We start from the raw sequence: 22,213 nt of genomic DNA on the forward strand, positions 1-22,213 counted from the left end.
CCCTGATGCTGGGTGAGGGGCAATAATATGGCCTCAGCAAAGCATCCAGGGCAGTACTTGGCAACGGGTCCCACTGTGCCCACCCCTGCACATCAGAGTCATCTAAGGGCCTTTCACACCTTCCTGGGGACAAAGTGTGAATTGGGGGAGGCCTGACCAGAAATAGCAAATACACTGGACAGGTGGCTGCAGCATCCCTCCTCCCTAGTGGCCAATGCCGACTGTCCAGCACGAACTCTTTTGCCGATGGGCACAGGTGGGCCCTCGGGGCACCACTGACAACTCACCGGAGCCCACCCCTGAGTCCCTGCCCTTCCTGGGTCATACAGAACTGGAGGGCTGGTCCCTGCAGGCAGAGTCCCACACCCCAACTCCAAGGCACTTACGAGACTTCCGGTTGGCCCGGGAGCGCTTCCTCTCCCGCGGCACCACTCGCTGACTGGGCACTTGGGTGGCTGACTTGACGATGCGGTCCATGATCTCATCAGCTGCATCATCCGTGACATTAGGCGAGTCATCCATTCCCATGGTCCACGAACTAGTGGATCCTGAAGAATTAAACAACCAGAGAGCACGAGGTACTCAGAGAGAAGGAAAACACAGCACTGCTCCTGAAGCAGCCAAGCTCATCAGCCACAGAGCACAGCAGAGGCCAGAGCCAGGGTTGAGCCTCCTGATGGATCTAAGGGTGTTCCCCCGTCCCCACTGCAGGGGCACCACAGTGACCTGTGACCATCACCCTCCAGATTCTGACCTCCCATGAGTCCATACCTGGGGCCCTTACGTCATACTACCCTGTCACACAGCTGTGTTGTCATCTCTCACTGTCGTGGATGTGCCTCCACCTGCCAGGTCCTGTGGTCGTGGAAGGGCAGACTTCCCACGCCGTGTGCCGCTATGTACATCACAGATACCCAGTAGAGTGCTTCCAGAAATGTCCAGAGACATTTGTTAAGTCAGCTCCCCATCTGTGGTTGTATGTGCCTAGTGAATGTCAATTAGCCCTAATTTCTCATTCAGTTAAATAAAAATCAATGGATTTTGTAACATATAGCTTATCTTTGGATTAACTAGCCTTTAAAAATAATAACAGGATTGCCCTCTTCTACCAGGAAAAGGGAGTTAACACAACATTTTCTTTGGTACATTCATCTGCTCCCTGACCAGAAAAAAATATGTTTATAAATAGCTGTATGTTAAGATAGTCCAAGTCTGGCATAAAAGCATCTGCCCTTAGACCAGCAAGAAGAAAATACCACAAAAACATGGGTTCCCGAGTCATATGAAACACTTAGAAATGAATGCTATTTTAATTCATCAAACACTGTGCCTTCGTGACTGATCAACTTCCTTGTGAAATCTCTTCTCTAAGATGGGAAATAGGCTTCTGTAAGAAGAAAGATGTACAGTGTGCTCAAAATTGTGAATTTCCTCGACCTATACTTCTCTTTGTAATAGACATACAACTTTAAAATCCTGCAGGTGAGTGTTCTCAGACTTTTATGTTTATGGAACACAGGTACCTGAACTTGTCCAAGGTCCAGCTAAAGCTGAAGAACAGTCAGCTTTTCTCAAACCACAGGTGAAAAAATGTTAGTAAATATATATCTTAAATTTTGAATTCTATATTTCTATACTAATTTTTCAAAACTTTCGGTGTTTGGATATTGATAGAAATAGTTGGGAATAGTTGATTACAGTTCAGTAGACGGCACATTTTATAGACATGTGTTTGTGGTTGAAAGTTCACTGCAAATATGTAATATGCTATAATTTAGTCCTAATTTCTGCTAGTAAAGTTCACATGACTGAATTAAATAAACACGTTGCAAAAGGAGTACCAGGATTCCAGTGTTGGACCACCTGCACTATTTGAGACCTGTGGCCACAGGACAACCATGCTTTCTGATGACAACGTTTTTGTTGTGGTCATTTATAAGAATCGTTTTGCGTTACGAGCGGGAGCAGGCCTACAACACTGGGATATACAAAGTCAGGACATTTTACTTTTTCTGCTTGTGCCCAAGGGAGTTTGATCTACTTGCTTCCATCAGAAGACTAGCTTTTTCAGCATCATAAAACCCTTTAAAAATATGTTCTTCTCAGAAACGAATATTTGAAATTGCTGAATTTTTCTGCATTCTCAGGCTGGTCCAGGTGTTCAAGTTGGAGGCAAGAGGCCTCACAGTGGCACAGCTCTCAGGCTGGGGCTCTGCAGAGCCTCCTCATAGCAGAGCCATCCATACAGCAATTGCTTTTTGCCCAGCAATTTCCTGTTTTCCCTTTTACCTACTGATTTATAATTCTGTGCCTCATTTTGAAATGCCAAGCTACCCTTCCCAAAACACACAAAGCTCAATCAAGTGTCTTTGCTCATAATATAATATAATTTGCTCCTGATGAGCCAGAAATGAAGGCATCATCTGATCTTTCCATGAGAATTACCTATACTTTCATCTTATAAATTCCTGGGAATCTGCTTTCACTGTGATGGGTCAGGAGATGCTTACAAGGAACATCTTGCCATTTGTCCAGGACTGTCAGACTCAGTTTTGTGATGCCATCATTTTCTCATGACCTCATTCTTGGTTCTGCTTTCTTATCCCCTTTCCCCTTGGTTACTGTTGTCACTACCTGATTACCATTTATGCCCATTCTTCTTGGTCGTGTATATGCTTCTCTTTCTGGAACCTCTGCACTCACATACAGCCACAGGAGAACACTGCCCATAACTTACAGACTCCAAGGGGCCATTTGCCTCCCCATGGTCTCCCAAGTGTTAGCCAGGCATTTATATATACTGAGATGTCTGTAAAATTATTATATATAATATATATGAATATATATAGATAGAGATATGGTGGAGGGGATAAAGCATTATAGACCTTGATAGGACTATATCACTTTATTTGAATTTTACTTTTGAAAATATGTAAACTGTAGTTTGAAAGAAACCACTGTAACTAATTTTTCCCTTAAAAATCTAACTTAAAGAAATAGTCTAAAAGGAAAATAATTATATCCAAATAGATATTATATTAATGTAATAAACTCTTACCTTTGCTTTTGAAAGAATTTCCCTGGGTATAGACTTCTAGTTTAGAAAGTTCTCTTTTTGGCAATTTAAAGATGCCATTCCACTTTCTTCTGACTTCCATAGCTTCTGTCAACAGTGAGTCATCATTCTTACTGTTGCTCCTTAGAAAGTACATTCTTTTCTCTCTGGCTGTTTTAAAGATTTTATTTATATCTTTGGTTTTCGGCAGTTTGCCCATGGTATGCCTAGATGTGGTTTTCTTTGCGTTTACTCTCCTTGGATTTGTTACGTGTTTTAAATATGTGGGTTGATATCTATCATGAGCCTTTGGGAAATTCTCAGCCATTGTTTCTTTAATTTTTCTTCTTACCCATCTTTTCTTTCTGGTACTCCAGTTACAGACACATTAGACCATTTGACTGTGTCCCACATATCTCTTACATTTTGTTCCATTTTTTCTATTTTTTCTCACCATGCTTCAGTTTGTACATTTTCTATTAACCCGTGTTGTTTGAATTCACTAATCTCTTTTGCTGGGACCAGTCTGCTGTTAAACCCATGATATCAGTTAATCATGTCAGATCTTTCTTTTTTTCAGTTCTAGAATTTCCATTTGATTCTTTTTTATAAATTTCAACCTTTTTATCAATTTGTCTCTATTTTCCTTTATTTTTGTTAACACTGATAAATGGTTAAATTTGACTGCAAATTTCAACCTCTGGATCACCTGTGGATCTGCTGCTCTACTTTTCTTCTTGTCAGCCATGTTTTCATGTTCTCTTGGCTCATAATTTTGACTACGCACTGGACTTTGTGTAGAAAAGAATGCAGAGACTGAAGTCGGTGTCATTTTTCTCCAGTCTTTACCCTTTCCTGTTAAGCAGACACAGTGAAGGACTGAGCAGGGTTGGGGCCAGACAGCAGTTTTCATTGAGTTTCAGTCCACCCCTGTCTTTAAATATTCTGTCTTTAACTATCTGTATGCATTTGTCGAAGGCGCTTACTCTAGCTTGTCTTTGTTTCCTCAGAACTTCAAGACGGTAGGAGATTTCCTGCAGCCTTTCTGGCCCAGCCTGCCCCTCCCCATGCTGCCCCAGCACTTAGCAAATGTCTCATGGAGAAAACTGTCTGCATTTGAAGATCCTCTAGCTCCAACCTCTTACGCCAGCTCACATGACCACTAGAAGTCCTGCTGGCTTCTCTTTACTATTGAAGTCACTCTGCGCATGGCAAGTCCAATTCTCAGCCTGTGCCCAGACTTGGCAAATGCTCTTAGAGAGGTGCTCTCAGCTCACCTAGAATTCTAGTTTGTCTAGTCCTCTTCCCTTTCACAGTTCCCTGGTGGATTTTGAGAGAAAGCTTTTGTTATTTTATTAAAGTTTCTGGTTATGGCAGCAGGAGTGGTGGCTTGTTCCTCCCTACGACATGCCACCTGGAAGCAGAAGTCTCTGCATGTGCAGAGAAACTGAATAGCTTTCCTTTCTAATCCCTTTCATCAATTAGTGAAAAGGAACCCATATTGTACAAACCTAGCAATATCTTTTTCTCTTTGTCCTTTCCAGTCAGGAAGGATTTTCTATTTTCTCTTTTAAAATTAGCACAGCATGTTACGTTCCATTACAGATACTGGACTCCATCTCCCAAGGTGGCTTTCATTGCACTACACTTGCATCCACCAAGGTACAGTGGCTCAAGACTCCTGATGGCTGGGGTCACTGTGGCGCAGGTACTGATGCTGCCCTTGATCTCCTGGTGTCCACGGTTAGCCTAGCAGACAAAGCCTGCAAGAGCTGCTGAGGCACAGACAGACTCATGCATGGGATGTCCTAGGCCTTTTGGGAGACCAGTGATTCCCATCCCCATACCCCCCAACACTGCAAAGCTGCTTTATTTTATTTTTATCCTTGTTTTACACTTTGTCTAGACTGACAGTCACTACTGCTCAGCATTTAATGCTGTAATTTTCTTCAACTTCTGACCTTCCCCACTTTCTTCTCTCCTCTTATATTCTGCCTTATTTACACACTCTTTCTCTCCTGTCCCTTCTTGGTTTTTCTGAGAAATGGAGGCGTTTTATAGACAGCACTGGCCAAGAAGAGGGCACCTTTCTTTCCACATAGAAAACCAGACAATCAGAATGTCCCACACGAAGTGCTCAGGACTGTGGTTTGTCACAGCTGCATCTGTCTGATGTTGGTCACCAAAAGTCTGCCTTTGTGTTGCCAAAGCGTAATTTATTTTCTTTCCCTAATTCCACATCCAAAACTACCTACAAGTCAGAGGGTTTGGAAAGACCAAATCCCAGAGAACCTAACCTGTGATTCTTTGATGTAATAATAATACCTGCATGTATTTGGGGTATAGTCTGGGAATCAAGACTGTAGTAGGAGGGATGACTTTTCTACGTATCATCTGTGTCTCAGGCAGGATAACACTGGGGAAGGGTGGGTGGAGGCGGCCCTTTTTCCGGCATAGTCTAAGCTGTATATCACAGAGTAAAAGCCCTGTTAAAGGTCCAACGTTGAGAAGAGGAGAAGGAACTAGATTCAGTGACACTGCACTCATGTGAAATAAGAAAAACATTTGGTCATTTATAAAATAGCCTGAAGTGCAGCTCCACTTGGGAATCCCGTGTAAACCTTACGGATCTAGAACTCAGCCTGGAAGCCCCTTCAACCCTCCTCCTCTAGAGCAGCTTGTGGCCCTTGGTTCACAAGAAGCTACAAGAAACCATATGCACCACGTGACTCCCTTCCTGCCAAAGAACACCTGGAACTGCCTTTGTTTTTTCTTTTATGTTAAAGTTGTTATTCCTATCATCATTTTTTAATACTTAACATAGTTGACAACAGCAAAATTAAAATTAAAAAAAAAAAAGGGCAGTCAGCAAAGCTAGATAGAAGTCACTGTTGGGTCTTCTCAGGAGTTTCTCCAGATCACAGCCCTCTAGATCTTGGCTGCCTTTCTAACATCTCGTGAGCCTGGATGTTCGCTGGAGCCTAGCAAGGGCCTGATGGGCGCTGCACACTCATTCGTTACTGAGGTTCTGTGACGTGTAAGGTAACCCATGATCCAGTTCACCCGGACTGCACAGTTTTATTTATTTTCCCACTGTAATTACTACTTGAACCCCTTTTACACACTAAAACATTCCAATGTGGGCAATAAATGCATGGTTTCTTCTAGCTTGTGTGCTAAGCAAACACCAAGAGGACAAAGCTGGTCCTCCAGGAGTTCATCCTCTTTAGTTATAAAGTTTTTAAGTTCCTGAGACCTAAACTGGAGTACGTGGCAAGGCAGAGAACACGGAGGAGGTGGATTCTGGAGGTGAAGAGGGGACAGGCAGAGGAGAGGGGACGGGATGAGCAACGGCAGGGGCTCAGGCAGACACAGGGTGTGCAGAGTAGGGCACTGCCCACAATGTGGGGCTGAGTGAAAGCCAAGTGTGGGAGCCAGGAGGGGACCAGACCCCAGGGAACCTCAAACAACAGCATGAATCGAGTGGGCTGGATCCTGCAGGCAGCGAGGAAACTTAGGAAGGTTCACGTGGCATCAGACTAGACCAGGGAAATACGGGTAAACATTCTCAGATGCAAAGTGCATCTCAATTCTTAATTAAAACAAAAAGTCCCTTCCAGGTTATGAAACAAACCTGGAAGCTCTTATCTGTCTTTACCATCTTGAAGTTTTAGTTTCCTCTCTGCCTCCAAGGATTTCAGAAGCAAAAAGGGATAGCGTTTTAATCCAAGGGTCATCAAACTTCTTCTGTACCCCGCCTGAGAGTAAAAACAGTCTCTATGGTCCCTGTAGTCTCCGTCGCAACCCCTCAACTCTGCCACCGCAGTGCAAAAGCACCTAGACAACACACACACAAGGAAGGGTGGCTGTGTTCCAAGAAGACCTTATTTACAAGAATAAATGGCTGGCTCAATTTGGCCTGGGGGCTTGACCCATGAGGATTCGTTCACAATACTAATTCCTCTTGTTCGAATTAAGTTGTGCTTTTGGGAAGGGTTGCTTGTTTTTGAGATGAAGCTACTGAAGGTGGGTCACAAAGGTGTGAGTGAAGGAAAGTATGATGACGTCAGCACGGAGAACCCTGGGGAGTGGACGGCCCTGGGCAGCCACTTCCTGGGCACAGTAATCTGTACCCTGTGGCGGGGACAGACACCATGGGGTGGCCACCCTGGAAGAGGGCGTTACCTCGGCTTGCTCGGCTGCGTGTGCGGACGCCCAGCACGGGGGTGGCATCCTCCAAGGCAGGGGACGAGGTTTTCAGCACAGCCTTCATGTTCTCATGCTCGGCAGCATCCTCGGCATAGCTCAGGCCTTGGGGCTGGCTCGGGGGCGCCGGGGAACCGCTGGAGAACTTGCCAGACTGCAAGAGCAAGAGGGGTTAGGGCGTGAGGTGACTAAAAGCCAACTAAAGCTTAGAAAACCTTTAGTTGAGGAAAGCCTTCTCTTCTCTGTCTTTTGTTTACGTGCATTCTGCAAACAAGTTAGTGATGGGCAGTCAATGAGGGGTCAATGAACTAATGACAAAGCATCTGCATATCCAGGAAGTTCTCTTATCAGAAAGAGAAGCCTTGGCCCCAGAAGGACCACACCCATCCCTCCAGGTAGTGGGTCTCCCAGCTCACTGCAGATCCCCTCAGCGGGAGCCAGCAAGGGGCAAAAGACTTCAACTCTGGGAAAAATTCAGAAACCAAATCTGTTTCTAACACCACAGCCTTGATAGGAGCATTGAAATATGCTTGTTTGTCAAATATAGTGAGATTTATTTTTGAAAACGTAGTGCCAGAAAGCAGTTAGAAGTTTCTCATATATCGCTTAAGATGGTACAAGTTGAAAAGTGGGATTCAGTTTCAGAATCATACAGTATTAGGAGTTGGGAAGGATTTTTCCAGAACTAGTCCCACCTCACTTTACAGAGAAGGAAACTGAGGCCATCCAAGATTAAGTGACTTGCCAAAGGCCCCAAAAGGCTTTGATTCAGGGCCCAGATCAGAACATGGCACAGAAATTCATGCTGAAACTGAGTTTGGCAACACTCGCTACTTCTCCTTGTGTCAAAAATTTAGTTGTTTTCACAAGCATTACACTCACATGATGATATTCTCTAATTCTAGCTGAACAAAGACAGCATATATGTTTTACAAGAGGTATGCTAGAATATCAGGCCATACGCACACAATGCCAAACATCTGGATGAAAAATAAAAAGTCAGTTAGAATAACGTTTGCAAAGAGCAGCTCCATAGACTTCTGGCTCCCTCTTTGTATCCAGTGTATGAGCCCTGGTGCTAGAGCCTGGGACACATCCGTGACTTGTACCATCTGCACAGCTCCTTCCTCATCCTTCAGGGCTGAGCAGCCCTGCCTTGGTCTCTGGTTCTGGCATCTGCACCAGGGTCAGGGGGAGGAGCTGCTGCCCATCCCACCCCTCTGTCCATTTGTCCATCAGTAGGAAGAGATCTGCTGACCCTGCCACTTTTGACAGGGCCTGGAACTCAGGGACAGCTTGGAAAATGCAGTTACCCTTCAGTCAGTCCCTGGCACACACATCATGATAAGAACCCGTGTAAGGGGGTTAGTGATCACATGGAAACCCAGCAGAAAACAGTCATGCAAGGTTTAAAGCACTGAACGGGGCTGACACTTCATGCTGCTTATGTCAGGTTAGATTATACGGCACGCTTGAGAAGGTCACACGTGGCATTCTTTGTGTTTATAAACATCCTACCTCAACTTCATCCTCTTCATCAGTCTACTCGAGAGGAAAGGACAGGACAGGACAGGATGGGAAAGACAGAGGGGATTCTTAGAAGGCACAGAAGTCAGCAAAGATGAGATCATCTGACTGTCACATCAAATTCCAAATAAAGAATTCAGCCACCACAACCAGGGTGCACCCTGTTGATTTGGGAGCTGCTGAGCCCTGCCTGCGAAGCCCTCCTGTCTGGACATTCTCTCCGAGAGCCCCAAGACCGGTCCTGACCAAAGTCAGGAGGGACTTGGAGCTCCAGGCCCGTCTCCTGAGGCTGCCTAGGAGGATGATAACCGGCTTACCTGGTCCCCTGACCATTACAGACCTCACTCTGTGCCCTGCCGCTCAGCTGGCCATGCTCCGTGAAACCACCACCTGCCAGCAATCAGGACCTCAGTTTACCAGCTTCCCTCTGCCTGTTTCCATCCATCAGCTATCGCCCCCACCTCTCATCCCAAGTGCTGGACCTCTCCCTTCCCAGGCTGCTGGGTCTGGGTCCCCATGAATCCTTCTACAGACAGGCCAGACAGGACAAGTGGGACAACTGCCGGGCAGAACAGGTCCTATTACACTTTCCGCAGAAACATGAAATTCAGTTCTTTTTAAAATCTTACCTGTCCTTCACGGAGGCTGTCTGAACTGACACGCCATTCTTTTAATTATCACCAGACAAACTGCTTTACGTAACTAAATACAATATCCCTTTTCCAAAAATAAATTGAGGGTGAAAGTCATGTCAATTTCTTAATTTTAAATCAAACACACCCTCAACTGAACTTGTGCTTCCACTGAGGTTACAAGCCAGGCCAGCAAATCCGGCACAGGCTTTTGAGAACTGACTAAACTTTTGGGAGCTGAAATGACAAAATGCTTCCAGTTCTGCACTGCCTCTAGGCAAATGGCCTTGTGACAAGAGATGACTTTTTTTTTTAACCTTAGAGCTTTTTTTTTTTTGAATTTTTGAATTTTATTTATTTTTTTATACAGAAGGTTCATATTAGTTATCCGTTTTATACATATTAGTGTATACATGTCAATCCCAATCTCCCAATTCATCCCACCACCACCACCACCCCCGCCACTTTCCCCCTTTGGTGTCCATACGTTTATTCTCTACATCTGTGTCTCTATTTCTGCCCCTCAAACCAGTTCATCTGTACCATTTTTCTAGGTTCCATATATATGCATTAATATACGATATTTGTTTTTCTCTTTCTGACTTACTTCATTCTGTATGACAGTCTCTAGATCCATCCACGTCTCTACAAATGACCCAATTTTGTTCCTTTTTATGGCTGAGTAATATTCCATTGTGTATATGTACCACATCTTTTTTTTTTCTTATTTTTTATATTATTTTTCTTTAATGGAGTATAATTGCTTTACAATGGTGTGTTAGTTTCTGCTTTATAACAAAGTGAATCAGCTATACATATATCCCCATATCTCTTCCCTCCTGCATCTCCCTCCCTCCACCCTTGCTATCCCACCCCTCTAGGTGGTCACAAAGCACTGAGCTGATCTCCCTGTGCTATGTGGCTGCTACCCACTAGCTATCGGTTTTATATTTGGTAGTGTATACATGTCCATGCCACTCTCTCACTTTGTCCCAGCTTAACCTTTTTTTTTTTTTTTTTTTTAGATTCTGTATATATGTGTTAGCATACGGTATTTGTTTTTCTCTTTCTGACTTACTTCACACTGTATGACAGACTCTAGGTCCATCCAGCTCACTACAAACACCTCAATATCATTTCTTTTTATAGCTGAGTAATATTCCATTGTATATATGTGCCACATCTTCTTTATCCATTCATCTGTCGATGGACACTTAGGTTGCTTCCATGCCCTAGCTATTGTAAATAGAGCTGCAATGAACACTGTGGTACATGACCCTTCTTGAATTATGGTTTTCTCAGGGTACCTGCCCAGTAGTAGGATTGGTGGGTCTTATGGTAGTTCTATTTTTAGTTTTTTAAGGAACCTCCATACTGTTCTCCATAGTGGTTGTATCAATTTACATTCCCACCAACAGGGCAAGAGGGTTCCCACTTCTCCACACCCTCTACAGCATTTGTTGTTTGTACATTTTCTGAGATGCCCATTCTAACTCGTGTGAGGTGATACCTCATTGTAGTTTTCATTTGCATTTCTCTAATAGTGATGTTGAGCAGGTTTTCAGGTGCTTCTTGGCCATCTGTATCTCTTCTTTGGAGAAATGTCTATTTAGGTCTTCTGCCCACTTTATGATTGGGTTGGTTTTTTAATATTGAGCTGCATGAGCTCTTTATATATTTTGGAGATTAATTCTTTGTCCATTGATATGTTTGCAAATATTTTCTCCCATTCTGAGGGTTTTCTTTTTGTCTTTATTTATTTATTTATTTTTTTGCGGTACACGGGCCTCTCCCTGTTTGGCCTCTCCTGTTGCGGAGCACAGGCTCCAGACACACAGGCTCAGTGGCCATGGCTCATGGGCCCAGCTGCTCCACAGCATGTGGGATCTTCCCGGACCGGGGCACGAACCTGTGTCCCCTGCATTGGCAGGCGGACTCTCAAGCACTGCGCCACCGGGGAAGACCTTTTGTCTTGTTTGTACTTTCCTTTGCTGTGTAAAAGCTTTTACGTTTCATTAGGTCCCATTTGTTTATTTTTGTTTTTATTTCCATGACTCTAGGAGGTGGATCAAAAAAGATCTTGCTGTGATTTATGTCAAAGAGTGTTCTGCCTATGTTTTCCTCTAAGAGTTTTATAGTGTCCAGTCTTACATTTAGGTCTCTAATCCATTTTGAGTTTATTTTTGTGTATGGTGTTAGGGAGTGTTCTAATTTCATTCTTTTACATGTAGCTGTCCAGTTTTCCCAGCACCCCTTGTTGAAGAGACTGTCTTTTCTCCATTGTATATCCCTGCCTTCTTTGTCATAGATTAGTTGAGCATAGGTGTGTGGGTTTATCTCTGGGCTTTCTATCCTGTTCCATTGAACTATATTTCTGTTTTTGTGCCAGTACCATATTGTCTTGATTACTGTAGCTTTGTAGTATAGTCTGAAGTCAGGGAGTCTGATTCCTCCAGCTCCATTTTTTCCCTCAAGACTGCTTTGGATCTTCAGGGTCTTTTGTGTCTCCATACAAATTTTAATATTTTTTGTTCTAGTTCTGTAAAAAATGCCATTGGTAATTTGACAGGGAACGCACTGAATATCTAGATTGCTTTGGGTAGTATAGTCATTTTCACAATATTGATTCTTCTAATCCAAGAACATGGTATATCTCTCCATCTGTTTGTATCATCTTTAATTTCTTTCATCAGTGTCTTATAGTTTTCTGCATACAGGTCTTTTGTCTCCCTAGGTAGGTTTATTCCAAGGTATTTTATTCTCTTTGTTGCAGTGGTAAATAGGACTGTTTCCTTAATTTCTCTTTCAGATTTTTCATCATTAGTGTATAGGAATGCAAGAGATTTCTGAGCATTAATTTTGTATCCTGCAACACTACCAAATTCATTGATTAGCTCTAGTAGCTTTCTGGTGGCATCTTTAGGATTCTCTATGTGTAGTATCATGTCATCTGCAAACAGTGACAGTTCTACTTCTTTTCCAATTTGTATTCCTTTTATTTATTTTTCTTCTCTAATTGCTGTGGCTAGGACTTCCAAAACTGTGTTAAATAATAGTGCTGAGAGTGGACACCGTTGTCTTATTCCTGAACTTAGAGGAAATGCTTTCAGTTTTTCAGCATTGAGAATGATCTTTGCTGCGGGTTTGTCATGTATGGCCTTTATTATGTTGAAGTAGGTTCCCTCTATGCCTACTTTCTGGAGAGTTTTTATGATAAATGGGTGTTGATATTTGTCAAAAGCTTTTTCTGCATCTATTGAGATGAGCATATGGTTTTTATTCTTCAATTTGTTAATATGGTGCATCACATTGATTGATTTGTGTATATTGAAGAATTCTTGCACCCCTGGGATAAATCCTACTTGATCATGGTGTATGAGCCTTTTAATGTGTTGTTGGATTCTGTTTGCTGGTATTTTGTTGAGGATATCTGCACCTATATTCATCAGTGATATTGGTCTATAATTTCGGATTTTTGTAGTACCTTTGTCTGGTTTTGGTATCAGGGTGATGGTGGCCTCATAGAATGAGTTTTGGAGTGTTCCTTCGTCTGCAATATTTTGGAAGAGTTTGAGAAGGATGGGTGTTAGCTCTTCTCTAAATGTTTGATAGAATTCACCTGTGAAGTCATCTTGTTCTGGATGTTTGTTTGTTGGAAGATTTTTCATCACAGTTTCAATTTCATTACTTGTGATTGGTCTGTTCATATATTCTATTTCTTCCTTGTTCAGTCTTGGAAGGTTATAACTTTCTAAGAATTTGTCCATTTCTTCCAGGTTGTCCATTTTATTGGCATAGAGTTGCTGTAGTAGTCTCTTAGGATGCTTTGTATTTCTGCGGTGTTTGTTGTACCTTCTGCTTTTGCATTTCTAATTTTATTGATTTGAGTCCTCTCCCTCTTTTCTTGATGAGTCTGGCTAACAGTTTATCAATTTTGTTAATCTTCTCAAAGCACCAGCTTTTAGTTTTATTGATCTTTGTTACTGTTTTCTTTGTTTCTATTTCATTTATTTCCACTCTGATCTTTATGATTTCTTTCCTTCTACTAACTTTGGGTGTTGTTTGTTCTTCTTTCTCTAGTTCCATTAGGTGTAAGGTTAGATTGTTTATTTGAGATTTTTCTTTTTTCTTGAGGTAGGCTTATATTGCTGTAAACTTCCCTCTTAGAACTGTTTTTGCTGCATCCCATAGGTTTTGGATCACCGTGTTTTCATTGTCATTTGTCTCTAGGTATTTTTTGATTTCCTCTTTGATTTCTTCAGCGATCTCTTGGTTATTTAGTAATGTATTGTTTAGCCTCCATGTGCTTGTGTTTTTTATGTCTTTTTCCCGGTAGTTGATTTCTGATCTCATAGCGTTGTGGTCAGAAAAGATGCTTGATATGATTTCAATTTTCTTAAATTTACCAAGGCTTGATCTGTGACCCAAGATGTTATCTATCCTGGAGAATGTTCCATGTGCACTTGAAAAGAAAGTGTAATCTGCTGTTTTTGGATGGAATATCCTATAAATATCAATTAAATCTATCTGGTCTATTGTATCATTTAAAGCTTGTGTTTACTTATGAATTTTCTGTTTGGATGCTATGTCCATTGCTGTAAGTGAGGTCTTAAAGTCCCCCACTATTATTGTGTTGCTGTCAATTTCCTCTTTTATAGGTGTTAGAAGTTGCCTTATGTATTGAGGTGCTCCTATGTTGGGTGCATATATATTTATAACTGTTATATCTTCTTTTTGGATTGATCCCTTGATCATTATGTAGTGTCCTTCCTTGTCCCTGGTAACATTCTTTATTTTAAAGTCTATTTTTTCTGCTATGAGTATTGCTACTCCAGCTTTCCTTTGATTTCCGTTTGCATGGAATATCTTTTTCCATCCCCTCACTTTCATTCTGTATGTGTCCCTAGGTCTGAAGTGGGTCTCTTGTAGACAGCATATATATGGGCCTTGCTTTTGTATCCATTCAGCGAGCCTGTGTCTTTTGATTGGAGCATTTAATCCATTCATATTTAAGGTAATATCGAAATGTATGTTCCTATAACCATTTTCTTAATTGTTATGGTTTGTTTTTGTAAGTCCTTTTCTTCTCTTGTGTTTCCCACTTAGAGGAGTTCCTTTAGCATTTGTTGTAGAGCTGGTTTGGTGGTGCTGAATTCTCTTAGCTTTTGCTTGTGTGTAGAGCTTTTGATTTCTCTGTCAAATCTCAATGAGATCCTTGCTGGGTAGAGCAATCTCAGTTGTACGTTATTCCCTTTCATCACTTTAAGTATATCATGCCACTCCCTTCTGGCTTGTAGAGTTTCTGCTGAGAAATCAGCAGTTAACCTTATGGGAGTTCTCTTGTATGTTATTTGTCACTTTTCCCTTGTTGCTTTCAGTAAGTTTTCTTCGTCTTTAATTTTTGTCAATTTGATTACTATGTGTTTCAGCGTGTTTCTCCTTGGGTTTATCCTGCCTGGGACTCTCTGTGCTTCCTGGACTTGGGTGGCTATTTCCTTTCCCATGTTAGGGAAGCTTTCAACTATAATCTCCTCAAATATTTTCTTGGGTCCTTTCTCTCTTTCTTCTCCTTCTGGGACCCCTATAATGTGAATGTTGTTGCATTTAATGTTTTCCCAGTGGTCTCTTAGGCTTTCTTCATTTCTTTTGGTTCTTTTTTCTTTATTCTGTTCTGCAGCAGTGAATTCCACCATTCTGTCTTCCAGGTCACTTATCCGTTCTTCTGCCTCAGTTATTCTGCTATTGATTCCTTCTAGTGTAGTTTTCATTTCAGTTATTGTATTGTTCGTCTCTGTTTGCTTGTTCTTTAATTCTTCTAGGTCTCTGTTAAACATTTCTTACACATTCTCAACCTTTGCTTCCATTCTTTTTCCGAGATCCTGGATCATCTTCACTATCATTATTCTGAATTTTTTTTTTTGGAAGGTTGCCTATCTTCACTTCATTTAGTTGCTTTTCTGGAGTTTTATCTTGTTCCTTGATCTGATACATAGCCCTCTGTCTTTTCATCTTGTTTATCTTTCTGTGAATGTGGTTTTTGTTCCACAGGCTGCAGGATTGTAGTTCTTCTTGCTTCTGCTGTCTGCCCTCTGGTGGATGAGGCTATCTAAGAGGCTTGTGCAAGTTTCCTGATGGGAGGGAATGGTGGTGGGTAGAGCTGGGTGTTGCTCTGGTGGGCAGAGCTCAGTAAAACTTTAATCCACTTGACTGCTCATGGGTGGGGCTGGGTTCCCTCGTGTTGGTTGTTTGGCCTGAGGCCACCCAACACTGGAGCCTAGCAGGTCTCTGTGGTGGGGCTAATGTTGGACTCCAGGAGGGCTCATGCCAAGGAGTACTTCCCAGAATTTCTGCTGCCAGTGTCCTTGTCCTCACGGTGAGCCACAGCCATCCCCCACCTCTGCAGGAGACCCTCCAACACTAGCAGGTAGGTCTGGATCAGTCTCCTATGGGGTCACTGCTCTTTCCCCTTGGTCCCAATGTGCACACTACTTTGTGTGTGCCTTCCAAGAGTGGAGTCTCTGTTTCCCCCAGTCCTGTCCAAGTCCTGCCATCAAATCCCTCTAGCTTTCAAAGTCTGATTCTCTAGGAATTCCTCCTCCTGTTGACAGACCCCCAGATTGGGAAGCCTGACCAGGGGCCCAGAACCTTCACTCCAGTGGACTTCTGTGGTATAGTTTCTCCCGTTTGTGGGTCACCCACCAAGCAGTTATGGGCTTTGATTTTATTGTGATTGCGCTCCTCCTACCATCTCATTGTGGCTTCTCCTTTGTCTTTGGATGTGGGGTATATTTTCTTGTGCGTTCCAGTGTCTTCCTGTCAATGATTATTCAGCAGTTAGTTGTGATTCTGGTGCTCTCACAAGAGGGAGTGAGTACACGTCCTTCTACTCCGCCATCTTCAACCTTAGAGCTTCTTTATTTCACCAGCTGGCTGGCATTTTGTTGGCAATTAGCACACATGCAAGGTGCTGCACATACAAATCTCTAGCCCTCTTGATATCCCCCAGTCACTGGCATTTCATTTTCATAGAAAAGGAAGCTGGGGTTGGGAGAGATTAAGTCTCACCCAGGATGACCACGGTCCTTGGCTGGGCTGTGGGAATCCTTGGATGGATAGCCTGCATTCTCACCACTCATCTGGGGTGTGATGACGGCAGAAAAGGCCACACTTACCTTGTGCTGCCTTGTCTGTGTCACCATTTTGCCTGGAACTAGTTTGGGCCACAAGGAACAAGGAATGACTTAGTTTCTCACTGAACCTTACATGGCAGGACTCCTGGATTGTAAGAAAGGAAGCCTTCTGCATATTCAGAAACAGAGAAAGAAGAGGAAAGACAGGCACACAAAAGCAGATGTGGGGCTACGAATGCAGGGTCTTCAGATTTTACCCAGACTTCTCTGTGTCTTATAAAATAATGTTTTTTTCTAAAGTCATCTCTGTTTAATTGCAACCACTTCCACCATCATTATTCAGCATCTATATTAAAAATGACTTACTACAGTTTTCTCTAAAAATCACTTCCAGCTCTAATGCTCAGGGGCTCCGTGATTCTCTATTAAGTGGTTTTGTTTTCAGTGGTCTAAGTTGTGCATATATGTTGTTTTCTACCCAGATCCTGACATCTTTGGGGTACAAGCTTGTCTGTTATTGCACTCACATCTTCCTAGATGCCCTGTGCCGCTTTCTGGGCACACGATAGGCGCCTAATTGAGAGTTGGAAAAACTTGAAGCTAAGTACTTTGCTTCGGGTGACAGTGTCCTAATTTTCCAGCAGATGGCAATCTCTCTACATGAATGGTGCCACTTGGACCACTAAAAACAGGGACTACCTTGAGGATGAACCCTAAAAAAGTCTGCACTGTCCAGACTTTAATGAGAATTTAAGTATTTTTGAATCCAGTTCTAGAAACATTTACCCCTGTTTATAAATAGTAATACTGAATATTTTCAGAGAAGGACAGAACTTAAAAATTAGTGGGATCTGTAAAAAATCTCAAGAATTTGGCAAGAAATTCTGGTGTGTTTTCATAACTATAAGCATATGCATATTGGTCTTGTATTTTTCACCCTCCAGTATGTTTCATTTCCACAAACATAAGCACTTCCCTTTTAAAACTTTTAAAAATAATACTTTGGAATGAAATGTGGGCTATAGTTTGCCCAAATGGATTCAGTTTGCTTCCTTAGTTGCTGTCCTCCAGGAAGCTGAAGATCCGATTGAACCCAGATTTCAGGAGAGGAGAGAGAAGACTCAGCTGATGGCACTGGCCTTCAGAACAGTCTGTAGAAAGGGTCCATTCTGCAGAAAAGTGATCTGAGCGCTCCCTAAGGGTCCAGAAAATTCCAAGGAAACAAGGGATCAAGGGTGGGGTGAATGGTGAGGGGATTAGTCCCTGGTTCTCCTTAGAAATGCCTTAAAATGGTAACAAAATTGTAATGCATCCAAGAAAGTTACACCCTCAGGAACGTGGATAGTAACCATATGTCTTCTGTTTCTCCTACAGTGTGAACACCCGTCTGGCACATAAGGCAGCCTCAGTGAGTTCTTAAGTGATTTTATTCCTCCCGGAAGAAATCTGCCTGACTTGGGTTCGGCAGAGGTTTGCAACCCCAGGATGATGCCACTCCCTATGGCTTACTCCTTTGCCTATCCAGTCCCTGGATCACTGAGAGGCAATATGACGCTCAGATATATATAAAGGTGGGCTAAACTTCATAAAGGCTCGTTAGAGAGGCATCTGCACTGTGTGTCTTTGTCTGTCTCTGGCATCCTTATGCATTGCTTTGCCTTCCACTTACAAAGCATCTCCCATCTGATGTTTTCCCACTGCACCCGTGGTGTGGGTGGGCTCAGGGCTGAAGTAGAAGAGATGGGGGAAGAGCCCAGGAGCAGGGGAGGCATGCAAGTGTGCAGGGCCCCCCAAGGGGCTATTGGGAACTCCTGCTGAATGAATTCACTGTCCTCTGGGCTCTCCTTCCACCCTGATACCCTCAAACTCAAGGGACTGCCAAGAGCCCATCAGATTATGTCTTTGAGCAACCACATCAATTATTTCTCCATTCGGATGCCTAGAATGGGTGGTCCATGTGTCAGCTGATTGGTTACATAGTATCATTGTGATTATTAAAATCCTGAATCAATTCCCAAATAAGTACATTTGTCTTCCTATTATAAGTGCCGTTATTTTATTTTTTATTTTTTGCTGTACACGGGCCTCTTGTATTTTTTCTTCTCCACTTCCATTCTATCCACATTGCAAAGGTTGAAAATGGAATCAAGCATTTAAAGTCATCAGCATCATACAACACACCAAGTTAATTAATTGTGTGGTGGGTTAAAGTTCCTCCACCAGCCACGCATCCTTAATTTATATCTTAGTTCTATGTTTTTGTTTCCTTTTTTTGGCCGTGCTGTGCGGCATGCAGGATCTTAGTTCCCTGACCAGGGATTGAACCCACGCCCCCTGCACTGGAAGCGTGGCGTCTTAACCACTGGACCGCTAGGGAAGCCCCTGTAGAGAGGTTTATGGTTGATCAGACTTTCAGAAGAAATGAAATAAAGAAACTGGTTTCATGAAACTTACATCAGTGATCATCTTCCCTCGGGTCTTATTTCTCTCTCTGTGGTTGGCCCGTTTCTGTTTCTGCTGCAAAACTCTTTCCCTGGTGGTGCGATACTCCAGTGCAAACTCACTGATGATCCTACAGAACTTGTTTATGTTCACTTCCCGAATCGCATAAGGTGGGTGACCCATAAAGAGCAGAAAGGAGTGGAACCTGCAGTGAAGAAACAACGGTGGCAAGGGCTTCAGGTTTAAGGAACAAAAATCAGTTGCCTGCAAACTTTCAGTAAAAAACCAATCAGCCAAAGACATGCTCTTCATTCTTGGGGCTCTGAGGTTGAAGAATGAAAATGCAACCAGAAATCAAGTTCAACTCACTTTCTCACTGACAAAGGTGGTGGGATTTCAGGAGATTAATTACCTTTTCTTCGTGCTTACCTGTGTTTTAATGTCTTTTAAAACTGGGGTGTAAAGCTTTTTTTTAATATAAATTTATTTATTTATTTATTTTTGGCTACAATGGGTCTTCATTACTGCACACAGGCTTTCTCTAGTTGTAGTGAGTGCGGGCTACTCTTCATTGCAGTGTGCGGGCTTCTCCTTGCAGTGGCTTCTCTTGTTGCGAAGCACAGGCTCTAGGTGCACGGGCTTCAGTATTTGTGGCTCGCGGGCTCTAGAGCACAGGCTCAGTAGTTGCGGCGCACGGGCTTAGTTGCTCTGTGACATGTGGTATCTTTCCGGACCAGGGCTCGAACCCGTGTCCCCTGCATTGGCAGGCATTTTCTTAACCACTGTGCCACCAGGAAAGTCCCAAAACTGGTGTGTAACACTTTTATAAGAAAAATGATAAAGTACTATTTTAAGAAAAATATTGCATAGTTTCTAGATCATATGAAAACTGAATAAGGGATAAAGAAATGTAGCTTAGCAATTTTTTGGGAACCCACTTTAATGAATACGTGGAATTGACATGAACATATTTTGAATAACATGTTAATTCGTGACTTGTAAAAAGATGCTTAAAGTAAATATTTTGAAATATTTTCTTGCAATATTATATGCAATCTTAATTTAATTAGGACACAACAAACAAGCAGCCCTAAATCAATTTATTTCAGCTATTTAGTATATAAATTAAAAATTACTGGATTCTATCTACTTAAAACTTTTGGAAAAGAAATTAAATGAACAAAGAAGTTCCCAATTTTTAGGTATTAAGGAAATGAGAAAGAAGATAGTAGGAGACAGAGGATAATTTTTATGTTGAATAAACAGTATTATATAACTGATACCATTAATTGTATAAAAAAACTTTTCTGATCACTCTTATTTGTACAGCTTGAATAGGGGTTTGGTTTATTTTTCAAATGAAGGACAGTGGCTTATTCTTTTTGTGAAAAATACTAAAGGAAAGCATATGACATGCATTTAAAGGGGGATAAAAAATGCTGTTTAAAACCAAAAATGCTAGCTAAAACTATAAAACTCAGAAGAAAACATAAAGTATAACTTTTCATGAGTTTGGATTAGAAAATGATTCTTAGATATGATACCAAAAGCATAAGCACCCAAAGAAAAAAAATAAACTGGACTTCATCAAAATCAAAAACTTTTGTGCTTCAAAGGATACTCTCAAGATTGAAAAGACAACCCAAAGAATGGGAGAAAATATTTGCAAATCACGTCTGATAAGGGGTTTGTATCCAGAATATATACATAAATCTTACTACTCAACACTAAAAAGACAAATAAAAATGGACAAAAGATTTGAACAGACCTTTCCAAAAAGATTATTGGCAAACAGCTAATAAGTAAATGAAAAGATGCTCAACACCATTAGTCATTAGGGGAATGCAAATCAAAACCACATTCAGACACCACTTCACAATCACTACAATGGCTGTAGTAAAAAAGACAGACAATAACAAGTGTTGGTGAGGATGTAGAGAAATTGAAACCCTCACACAGTACTGGTGGGAACACAAAATGGTTCAGCTGCGGTTGAAAAGACACAGTTCTAAAGAGTTAAACACAGAGTTAACCTATGACCTAGCAATTTCATTCCTATACATTTACTCAAAAGAAATGAAACTATGGGTCCACACAAAACCTACACAAATTCCATGGCAGCATCATTCACAATAGCCAAAAAGTGGAAACGACCCAAATGTCCATCAACAGATGAATAAACAATATTTGGTGTATCCACACAAAACTGGCCCCGCTACCTCTCTGACCTCATTGCCTAGGACGCCAGACACACAGGACTCCTGGTGATTCCTTGAACAAGCCCACCTCAGGGCCTCAGGCCCCCAGTGTGGTGTGTAGGGGACCCTCGGGGGACACAGCTGAGCTGAGAGCCTGCAGGGACTCTAAGGAGGGGCGGGGTGGCCACTCCACTGGGAGGACCACAGGCCCTAACAAGGCACCCAGTGCTAGCTCTTCCCTACGCCCAGAACATTCTTGCCACAGACAGCTGCCTGGTTGGCTCTCTTACCCCACAAGTCTCTGCCCAAATATCACCTCTTCAGAGAAGCCTCCCCTAACTGCCCTGCATAAAACAGCATGTCCTTATCACTCCCTATCCCATTTACACTCTTAATTTTTCTTCCTGGCTCTTATTACTGCCTGACATTATATACTGGAGATATGGCATGATATTATATATATCAGGATAGGATAGTGTAATATACACATGCATTGCCACTTATCACTACTCAAGATCTGTGTGTAAGAGGAATCAAGGGAGGATCAATCAGCCCACAGCTGGGTCCTCTTTTATACATAAGTACTACTCAAGATTCCTTAACCTCTGCTTTCCAGAACATTGTTTTTATCTAGAGGGGATCCAATCTTAACATATAAGTTGGAGATATGATTCAAGTACAGTAAGTCCCCTACACACAAACCTTCAAGTTGCTTTCAAAGATGCGAACATGCGTGCCAGCCCCTGTATGCAGGCTGTTGTACTGTACTATTGTACTTTTCAAGGTACTGTACTGTAGGATTAAGAGTGTTTTCTTTGTTTTTGTGTTTGTTTTTTATGTATGTATTATTTGTGTGAAAAGTATTATAAGCCTATTACGGTACAGTACTATATAGCCGATTGTGTTAGTTGGGTACCTAGGCTAACTTTGTTGGACTTAACGAACAAACTGGACTTAGGAATGCACACTCGGAACGGAACTCATTTGTGTGTAGGGGACTTACTGTATATATTTTGTAAACAG

General features: G+C 42.2%; 1 protein-coding gene across 5 annotated transcripts in view; it reads right to left on the minus strand.

The window, feature by feature from the left end:
- Positions 1-22,213, minus strand: part of FHOD3 (formin homology 2 domain containing 3) — a 501,308-nt gene that overhangs the window by 19,107 nt on the left and 459,988 nt on the right. For all 5 annotated transcript variants that reach the window (XM_060283165.2, XM_030876573.2, XM_030876572.2 and 2 more), the window contains 3 exons: positions 19,005-19,197; positions 7,241-7,415; positions 387-548 (listed from right to left, as the gene is read on the minus strand). In XM_060283165.2, the coding sequence (XP_060139148.1) occupies positions 387-548; positions 7,241-7,415; positions 19,005-19,197 (530 nt within the window). The remainder of the gene's footprint in view (positions 1-386; positions 549-7,240; positions 7,416-19,004; positions 19,198-22,213) is intronic.

This window comes from Globicephala melas, chromosome 13 (assembly GCF_963455315.2).
Source record: "Globicephala melas chromosome 13, mGloMel1.2, whole genome shotgun sequence".
In the NCBI taxonomy this organism is placed as follows: Eukaryota; Metazoa; Chordata; class Mammalia; order Artiodactyla; family Delphinidae; genus Globicephala; species Globicephala melas.